The following is a 10,746-nucleotide window of genomic DNA, read 5'->3' as shown; positions in this document are numbered from 1 at the left end:
GTGGTTCTTGTCTTTTGCTTTATTTATGTGATGGATTACATTGATTGTTTTTCTAATGTTGAACTATCCCTGCATACCTGGTATAAATCCCACTTGATCATGGTGAATGATTTTTTTGATATGTTGCGGAATTCTGTTGGCTAAAATTTTGTTGAGGATTTTGGCGTCAGTGTTCATGAGGGATATTGGTGTGTAATTTTCTTTTTTTGTGGTGTCTACCTGGTTTTGGTATCAGGGTTATGCTGGCTTCGTAGAATGAGTTTGGGAGTATTCCATCCTTTCTATGCTCTGAAATACCTTTAGTAGTAGTGGTGTTAACTCTTCTCTGAAAGTTTGGTAGAATTCTCAAGTAAAGTCATCCGGGCCCAGGCTTTTTTTTTTGTTGAAAGTTTTTTAATTACCTTTTCAATCTCTTCTTTTGTTGTTATGGGTTTATTTAGTTGTTCTCTCTCTGTTTGTGTTAGTTTAGGTAGGTAGTGAGTTTCTAGAAATTTGTCCATTTCTTCTACCTTTTCAAATTTGTCAGAGTCATTTTGTATTTCTTAATAAAACCATGTTCACATTAGTTATAAATGTGTTTCAGGATTCAAGAACTTCAACAGGAAGTCTGCCAGTTACAAGAAAAGTTAGCAGCAATGGAAAATGGAGTGAGAGATTATAACAAGCAGGTGGGATTTTTATTTACTTCTATAGTAGGGATTGAGATGGGTATGTGTGATTGTAAATATAGTTGGGTTACATTTGATATTACTATCCTGGTTTTCTGTACAACTTTTATCTTTTTCATAAGTTTGCTGATAGAGTTAATAGCTGAAGTGGCTTAGATGGCTTTAGATTGCTCTAGTCCATTCTTTCCATTATGCTTTGAAGTAAATAGCAGTTTTTCTTTTGTTTTGTTTTGTGTTTCCTTTAGGTGAATCATGTATTTCCCTAAGCATAATTTTACAACAATATTGCTGTTTCTTTCTTAGGAAGTATTTGTTAAAGTGTGCTATGTTTTATAGTAGTATTTTTTATAGTTTTTTTTACTCTTAATTGGTTATAGATTTTGTCATTTTGAACATAAGTCCCTTTGAAAGTTATTCCTGCCTATTGCCGTATTTTGTGTTTGCTTTCTCTACAAGCACTAGTACCTCATAAAAAGTTTTTTGAAGAAAGCAGGGGCATCAGGAGAAGCAGAGTTAGAGTTCATAATGGTAACAAGCTTTGTTCTTTCATACCTCCTGTTGGTGTCTTGGCTAAGTTCTGATTTGGGTAATTACAGACTTTCTTTCTTAATATGCTTACTGAAGTTTAAATTGGGTAACACATTTTTCATTTTCTGCACATGACTGCATTTTTTTTTTTGGAGTAAAGCGAATCTACATATACAAATATAGGTGTAATTTATGTATTGGTGTAACTGTTAAGTTTGTAAAGTACTTTGAAGATTATTTCAATAAAAAATCGACTTAAAAGAAATAGTAATACAGTAACCCAAAAAAGCTTTCTTTATGAAGAAATATTGAAAATATCATTATGCACATGAGTTTAATGTAATTGATATTTTTCCAGTTCATAATCAACACTTTTATTGCATTTTTTTCAAAGTACTTGATGAACATAGATTGACTGGTCCTTGTCATCTCTGTTAGGTGATTGAGGCATTTGGAGAAAATTACCTGACCATTCTGATTGAAACCACCAGTTTATAGTGGTTATCAGTCTTAGTTGAACCTAAAATCTCTTGCTATCAATTGTATTTTTAACTTGAGTTTATTCAGTTTGGTTTTTCCCCCTCTGTTTTTTCTCAGTACATTCCAAATTTTGCTGTTTTCTTCATGCTCTTTCCCAGCCTATCACACCCTCTTCTCAGGATATTGTCTTGACTAAACTTCCTGTCTCTACCTTTAAAATTACCAGTATTCACACTCAGGCTCTCCCTAAGACTCAGTGGGTAGGGTGTTACTCTTCCCATTTAAAGCTAAGTCTTTCTACCTGTGCTTGGCACACCCGATTTCGTCTCTCCTCCTTAATCAATTATTCTTTTATCTTTCTTTACCAAACACATATAGCCACTTTACAATTATTCTTTTAATCTTCATAACAGTCCTATAAGGAGATACTACTAGTGTCATCCTTAACATCCATCAAAAAAATCTTTTAACTACCTCTTCCCTCTTGTTAATGCCTTCCTCCCCTCATGCAGACTTCTCTAAAGAGAAGTGTCTCCACTTCTATCTCCACTTCTTCACCTCCTGTTCATTCTTTAACCTATTACAGTCTGGCTTCTTCCTCCCACTACATCAGTTGTTCTACTTAATGTCACCAGTGACATTAATTGCTAGATCCGAAGAATACTTTTAGTCTTTATTCTCTTTAACCCACTCTGTGGTATTTGACATTATTGATCATTTCTCTTTGAATGTCTTCTATGACTTCATTTTCTTTGATTTTCCGTTTTTACCTCTTACCATTTCTTCTCTGCTTTTCTTTCCCTGCCTGCTCCTTGAAATATTACTGTTTCCCAGGATTCTGCCTTTGACTCTCTTCTCCCTATCTTTTCTCAGGTGGCTTCATCCACTCTCTTGGTTCAAAATAATGCCTGTATGCTAATGACTCCCAAATCTCTTTCTGGCCCAGACCTCTCTGCTGAGCTTCAGACCCATGTATCCAACTTCACACAGGCATTTTCACTTTGATGAAGGCTCTTTAGACTCGTATGCCTAGTACTGAACTTATCTTCTTCCTCAAATCTGTTTTTCATCCTTATTCTGTACCTCGGTTGGTAGCATCACCATCTGCCCAAGCCTACATTTTGGAGTGTTTCTTGACCTCGTTCTCTTCCCTTCACAAACCACTCACCACATTCTGTCAATTCTCCTGCCTAAATACTTCTTAAATTTATTTCTTTTGTTATACCCTATACCACTGTTTTATTTTAGGCTTTGATCATCTCTCATACAGATTCCTATAATAGGTCTCCGTGTTGCACAGACAGATTGCTTAAAAATTTCAAGCAGCAATAAGACTGCTAGGATAAGGATTCTACCCAGTGGCTATGTTCATCCAGTATAATTGAGCCGTACACACAAGACACAAAATGTTGACAAATGAAAGACCTCATTATTTATAGAAAGCAAACAGTAATCAGTAGGAAGAGGTTTATGGTGAACTAGGCCCCTATTCCCCCTGCAAAGTATGACCCACTTTTTAGGAGAGGGACCTGCTTGTATCTCAAGGGGGGCCCATTTACCCTCCCAAAAAACTGATGTCTGTTTCTATGTCACTGGACGAGCAAACTGAGGCTTAGGTGTCAGCAGGTGCGCGGCAGGTTAGGTGCTGGCTTAGGGCTACCACAGCTTCCAGGGCTACCACAGCTTCCAGGCCTCTGGCTGCCATGCTACCTGAGCCCCACACAGCTCCCACCATGCTGCCTAGGGCCCACACGTGTTGGCTACTGGGCCTCGCACCACTGGCTCTGCCCTGCTGTGGGCAGACCCCTACACAGGTCTTCCAAGCCTCTGCTAGCCTCACACCACCGCTCTGCTCTGCCACTGGATCTTGCACCACCCACTCTGCCTCTGGGCCTGCTGTGGTCTGCAAGCTGGTCCTGGGTGTTACTGGCTCAGCGTTACAGCCCTTTACCCGTGTGCAGCTATTTACCAGGCATGTGAGGTTCTTAGCACAGGGTCCTGTGTCCAAAGGGTGTGCCCCCCTGCCAGGCCTTTTGATCAGCAGGCCTCCAAAACCTTTGCGGGATTGACCATTTATATAGGAAAACTCCTTGTCACTTTCCAGTTGGGGCTTTCCTAGCAGAATTGCAGCCTGATCAATCATCTTATGTGGATTGTAAGTTCAGGGCCAAAAAGGCCACATAAGGGAACCCATTGTACCCCAGTCTCCCTGCCTCTGGTTTTATTCCCATCAGATTCATCCTTGGTGCAGAGTAGTCTTTCAAACACGGATTGTGTCATTTTTCTATTAAAAACAAACAAGCCTCTTTGTTTCACAAAGGCCTAAGCTCCTTAGCAAGGTGTTCAGTGCTTAGAATATTAGTTCCTGCCTAATTCTTCAGACTCATTTCCAACCACTAGTTCCCTTGCACTTAACAATCCAACCACACTGTGCCATTTCTACTCCCTCAAACATTTCTGGTTGTTTTATGCTTCTGTGTCACTGTCTGGAATATCCCTCCTTTCTTCCCTTTATGGCTTTTTGGGGCATATTTCTCTGGTAAGACCTTCACTGATTTCTGCAAACCCTAATATACTATGCAGAGTAAATCACTTGATTCCCTTAACTACTTAGGTGCCATATACCTATTTCCTTTATCCTGTCATTGAGTACCATACTGTATAGTAATTATTGATTTGCTTGCTAGTTTTCCCTGCAAAGCTTTGTGTTCTTAGAGGTCAGGTACCATATTTTATTCATCTTTGTATATCTAGTACTGTGCTCAGTTGAATGTTGAATTGTTTGCTGGATTGAATGCTTGGTTTTTGTTTTCAGTTTTTTTGGAAAAGAAAACCAAAGCTTGAAAATATGTGGGTTTTTGCAAATTCTTGCATGTGAATTAGTGTGAGTTCATGGTTTATAGTGATCTTTTTGATTATGTATCTGTTGCTTTCTATAACTAGTTCAATTCATCTCTGTTTCTTTTTTAATATTGAATTTCAGTAGTAATTCACTTTTCTTAGTGTGATACATTCATTCCTTTATTCCACATTTATTCCATCAGGCACTGAGCTAGTTCAGACTCATTTCCAGTAGTTAAGCATGTATGTATGTATAACTATTGCCTAATCCTAGAGGAGGAAAAACACCCACAAATTAAAGTGGGAAGAATCTAGTCAATAAAAATACTTATGAAAGCTATGTTGGCAATACTTCTGTTGACATTTTCTGTGTTGTTTATTTTTGCTGTCTATATATGCGTTTTATAATCCCATGTATATATGGGTACGTATATGAATTGTCAGTCTCCTGTATACACTGTAGGACATAAGAAAAATGAAAGTATGTCCAAATAAATGTTAGTCCAGTGTTAGTCATTTGGGTTCAGAATCAGATTTTTTTAAATGATAGCTCCATGTTGTGTGTTCAGATTGAGCTAAGAGAACAAGAAATAGAACGGCTGTCAATGGCATTGGATGGTGGTCGCTGTTCTGACATCCTCACTCTGGAGAGTAGAAATAAAACCAACGAGAAGCTTATTGCTCATTTAAATGTTCAGGTAATGTAAAATCATAGTGTCATAATGGTCTGTGGGTTTTAAAAAGTGACAGGGTTGTTTACTGAGGTAATACTTATACTGAGAAAAATTTGATATAGTCAAAGTTTTGAGGTATTAGGGAATGGTTACATATTTTAGAGTACAGCTATTGAAAAATCATGTTTTCAAAGAATATTTAATGAGCCAGGAACATACACACATCATAATGTTAAATATTTAAAAGAGGAGAATAAAATTTAAGGCACAATGTGATCTTAAATTTGCTTTTAAAAACATATTATACATACACTCAGAGAGAGAAAGCACTGGAAGAGAATACACCAAAATATACCAACAATGTTTATCTTTGAGTGATGGGATATTCTTTATGGTTTTCTTTACTTTCAAAATTTTATGCGTAAGTATTTCTTTTATAATGAGAAAAAGATTTTTACAAAATGTAAAAAATTAAATATATGGTGTACTTCTACCTATGTAGTAGATTCCCTTGCCATTCATTTGACTTAAGAGTAAGAGAGCAAGGGTGCACATTAAAGCATAATGTGTGAACCTGAGAACTTTTGATATGTCAGAGCTGCCTAGGCTGCACCCAGAACAGAGCGTGTCAAAAATACTAGCTAGTAGCATTAGAGCGGTACTGTTCAATAGAAGCATGGTATGAGCCACATATATAATTGTAAAGTTTCTAGTAGCCTGATTTTAAAAAGAAAAAGTAACAGGGGAAATTAATCTTAATAATGTATTTTATTTACTTCCAAATATCAAGAATATTATCATTTCAACATGTAATAATATTATAAATTATTAATGATATTTTATGTTCTTTTTTTATTTTGTATTAAGTCTTTGAGATCCTGTGTGTATATTATCTTTTTTAATATTGAGTTTCAGTAGTAATTCACTTTTCTTAGTGTGATACATTCATCCCTTTATTCCACATAATTTGGACTAGCCACATTTTAAGTGTTCAGTAGCTGCTAGTGGCTATTATATAGACAGCACAGTCTAGAGTAATATCATCAGTGATATTCTTGTCATGTTTTCAGAACTCTGTGTTGGCAAAAAGTTCATCCAAATTTCTTAAATATCCTTTCCTTTTATGCTTGAAAATCAAAGCCAATGGATGTGCATTTTTATCCAAACTACACATTGTCAGTTTAGCAAATCAGAACAGTGTAAATTTGCAAGTAAAATAGCTGTGGTTTGAAGTTTTGATATCTTTTAAAATATATTTTTGGAATACTATTTTAAAAGTTCATGATTTAGGGTAATTTTCCAATTCGTATGCCTTAATGAATTACAACTTCAATTTAGGTTGACTTTCTTCAGCAAGCTAATAAAGAACTGGAAAAGCATATACAAGAACTTATGGAAACCAAGGAAACAGTCACTACTGAAGTTGTTCATTTAAGTAACAAAAATGAAAAACTCTGCCAAGAATTAACTGAAATAGACCAGTTAGCACAGCAGTTGGAAAGACATAAAGAAGAAGTACTTGAGACTGCCGATAAAGAAATTGGAGAAGCAAAGGTAATGATGTGTCTAGGTTGGGGGGATGTTCATTAATTCTCCTAGAACACAGTGAGCTTGAGCCCTTTGGATAGCTGTACTCGGGTCTGTTTTTTTTTTTTTTTGCGGGGGGATGGTAATTCAAGGTTTTCTAAAATGTTGTTTACACCTTTAAATAGTTGATTTATTCTAATTGTTTGGGTGTCTTTCTCAAGCACATGTATTCTTGGATCGATCTCCAGACTTTATCTTCTTTTCCTTTAAGATGTTTGTTCATCTCTGTCCTTTTATCCCTACATGATGGGAGAGCTTCTGAGTTTGTCCTCTACGTTGCTTTTTGCTTCCCTTCAAAAAAGGTATTTTTCGAAACTGTGTACATCCATTTTTAATTTGGTAGCTAACATTTTTCATCTTTAAGTTTAAATTGATGCAAAGGATATAATATCCAGTCCGTTGTGAATATTGACATCTTAAAATAAAACTGACATATTATTCTTTTAAATATAGCTAATGGAATCTAAGTGCCATAGGTTTTACTGGCAATTTGATACCCTTCATTGTCTTGATGATGCTCAGTGGTAAAAGCGATCAACTGCTAACCACAAAGTTGGCAGTTTGAAACCACCAGCAGCTCCACAGGAGAAAGATGTGGCAGTTTGCTTCAGTAGATATTTACAGTCTTGGAAACCCTATAGGGTTGTTATGAGTTGCAATCCACTCGACGGCAGTAGGTGGTGGTGGATTATCCTTTCAGAACAGTACAGACGTGACTGTGTTCTTTTTTAACAGTCAGATATTTTACATTATCTACCACCATTCCTTGAAATCCTATTTCCATTTTACTCCCCCACAAAATTTTATTCTATTGTAATATATTTTTATGCTTGGATATCTTTTTTTGATCATCTGTCTGCACTAAAAATAGGTGTAAATTGAATTTTTTTTTATTTTCAAAAATTTCCTGTGATTATAAATTTCAAAGTGTTAAGATTTTCCTCTGAATAGTGTTATCATTACAATTATTAGTAACTAGTGAATAAGTATGACAAATATACCACAAATGTTGATAAATAATTTTTAAAAAGTAAAATTATATTGGAAATGTATCTCTTAATTAGATATAATAGGAAGATATAGTATCTTAATTAGAGGCTTCGTCCAGCCCCAACATTTCAGATTATCTTTTTTTACTGGTGCTCCAAAAGTTTTTTTATATCTCAAGACAGTGTGCAATTATGACATGAGTGAGGTGTATGCCTTTCTTTTGAGAAGTGGGAGAAAGGCAGTTGTAAAAGAGAAGGTAGGAAAGGAGAACTCATGTGATGCCCAGACCATAAGCATGTTGTCAGTAGATCATTTTTAAAAAAGAATATATAGCCAAGAGGAACCCTGGTGGTGTAGTGATTAAGAGCTCAGCTGCTAGCCAAAAGGTCGGCAGTTTGAATCCACCAGCTGCTCCTTGGAAACCCTGTGGGGCAGTTCTACTCTGTCCTATAGTGTTGCTGTGAGTCGGATTCGACTTCATAGCAACGGGTTTGGTTTCATATAGCCAAGAAGATTCCTGGGTAGTGCAAATAATTCGTGCTCGACTACTAACCAGAAAGTTGGCAGTTTGAACCCACCCAGCTGCACCACGGAAGAAAGGCCTGGCAATCTGCTACCATAAAGATTACAGCCAAGAAAACCCTTGGAGCTCATTTCTACTCTGTGACACATGGGGTCACCATGAGTAGGAATCGACTTGATGGCAACAGATTTTATATAGCCAAGTTAAGGATCTAAGTATTGATTGCTTAAAACTATGTGCCTACCATAGTTTTACATGTCACTTGGAACATTTTCATGTTATCCCAACGGTAAGTGTGACCTAGTTTGAAGACATCTGCTCTGCGTCACTAAATTGATTTTTTTCAGTGTTACCTTCACTAATTAGTGTGGTTTTAATTCTGTTTTTGTGGTTTTAGTTTTATTGCAACACTTCTATGTCTCATCTCTATCGTTTTGCATCTCAGCCTATTCTATACTGTACATATAATATACTGAACACAGCTTCTCATGTCCCATTGACAATGCTCGGGAATGACAACTTTGTTCAACAAAAGATTCTTATTAGAATGGATACAAGAAAACAAGACAATATTTTAATCTTGGCATTCTGCTCTCTTACTTGCAGTTCAGGGGATCCAGGTTGGTGATGGCAGACAGGGAGAAAGCAAGTAGGATGGGAAAATCAGGACATGATAATACCATAAGATGTATCCTAAAAATCAAGTTCTACAAGTATCTAGGCAAAAAATGATTTCCAGGTTGCTCACTTGTTTCAGATATTACAAATAGATCCCTAGGAACATTCAGGATACCAGGAGATTAAAGATAAGCCTCAACTTTACCTCGTCCTTCTTGAAATTGAGTATTAGGGTTGATCTGTCTCTCTGGTGAGAGGGAACATGAACTCCTCGAAAAAGTATTTAGTCTCATATGCATTATGACTTAGTGATAAGTATTCTTAGACTTTAGGTGTTTACCTAATAGAATTTTTTGTTCAACAGCTTTATTGAGATAAAATTCGCATACCATACAATTCACCCATTTAAAGTGTATAATTCAATGCTTTTTAGCATATTCACAGAATTGTGCAGCCATTATCACATCCCAGTCATCCATTGATCCTAGTCAATTTTAGAATATTTTCATCACCTCAGAAGGAAACCCTGTACCATTTATCTGTCATCCCTCTACTTCCGCAACCCCTCCCTTCCCTAAGCAACCACAAATCTACTTTCTGTCTCTGTAGATTTCCCTCTTCTGGACTTTCATATGAATGGAATCATATAGTATGTGGGTTTTTTTTGTGACTGAATGCTTTCACTTAGCATAATGTTTTCAAGTCCATTCATGTTGTAGCATACATCAGTACTTCCTTCCTTTTAATGGCCAAATAATATTCATTTGTATATATTTACCATATTTTGTTTATTCATCCATTGGAAACCCTGGTGTCGTAGTGGTTAAGAGCTACAGCTGCTGACCAAAAGGTCTGCAGTTTAAATCCACCAGGCGCTCCTTGGAAACTCTAGGGACAGTTCTACTGTGTCCTATTGGGTCGCTATGAGTCGGAATTGACTTGACGGCAATGGGTTTGGTTTTTTGATTTTTTATTCATCCATTGATGGACATTTGGGTTGTTTCTACCTTTTAGCTACTGGGAATAATGCTGCTATAAACATTCATGTACTTGCTTTTCATGGACATGTTTTCATTTCTTTTGAGATATGCCTTGGAGTGGAATTCCTGTGTCATATGGTAACTCTATGTTTAATTGTTTGAGGAACAGCCATACTGTTTTCCAAAGCAGTTCACAGTTTTACATTCCCACCAGCTGTGTATTAATAGGCTTTTTATTCCTAGAAAGAGATTAAAAGAAAACTCTGTGAAATGCGAGATCTTGAAGAAACAATGTCAAAGCTTCAACTGGTAAGTAGATGTCATACTGAAATGTCAGAATTTACAGTAAGAGATTTTTTATGCTTTATTTTATATATAGGCGCACGTATATATATTTTTAAATGAGATATAATTTACATCATGATATTCATTATTTTAAAGGGTACAATTCAGTGGTTGTTAGTATATTCACAAAGTTTTGCAACCATTACCACTATCTAATTCTAGAACATTTTCACTCACCCTAAAAAGAAACTCTGTAGCCATTAGCAGTCACTTCCCATTCTTTTCTCCACCCTGCTAACCGCACCCCCCCCCCCAGCACAAATATGCTTTCTATAGATTTGCCTGTTCTGGATATTTCATATAAATGGAATCATGCAGTTACATGGCCTTTTGTGTGTGACTTCTTTCACTTAGCGTAACGTTTTGAGCCTCATCCACATTGCAGCATGAATCGGTATTTCATTCTTTTGTATGGCTGAGTAGTATTCCATTCTATAGATATACTGTTTTATATTTTTACAGTGCTTTAATTTCATATATAGTAGGTGGCAAGTGAAATTCAAATTTGGGAA

The 10,746-nt window shown here is 36.3% G+C and overlaps 1 protein-coding gene across 1 annotated transcript in view; it reads left to right on the top strand.

The window, feature by feature from the left end:
* CEP135 (centrosomal protein 135) overlaps window positions 1-10,746 on the top strand; it is a 117,468-nt gene that overhangs the window by 45,171 nt on the left and 61,551 nt on the right. Inside the window, 4 exon segments of the mRNA XM_012557419.2 lie at window positions 584-668; window positions 5,087-5,215; window positions 6,530-6,745; window positions 10,133-10,198. Coding sequence (XP_012412873.1) covers window positions 584-668; window positions 5,087-5,215; window positions 6,530-6,745; window positions 10,133-10,198 — 496 coding nt within the window.

This window comes from Trichechus manatus, unplaced genomic scaffold, assembly GCF_000243295.1.
Source record: "Trichechus manatus latirostris isolate Lorelei unplaced genomic scaffold, TriManLat1.0 scaffold00101, whole genome shotgun sequence".
NCBI lineage: Eukaryota > Metazoa > Chordata > Mammalia > Sirenia > Trichechidae > Trichechus > Trichechus manatus.
This window is presented reverse-complemented; position numbering and strand designations above follow the sequence as displayed.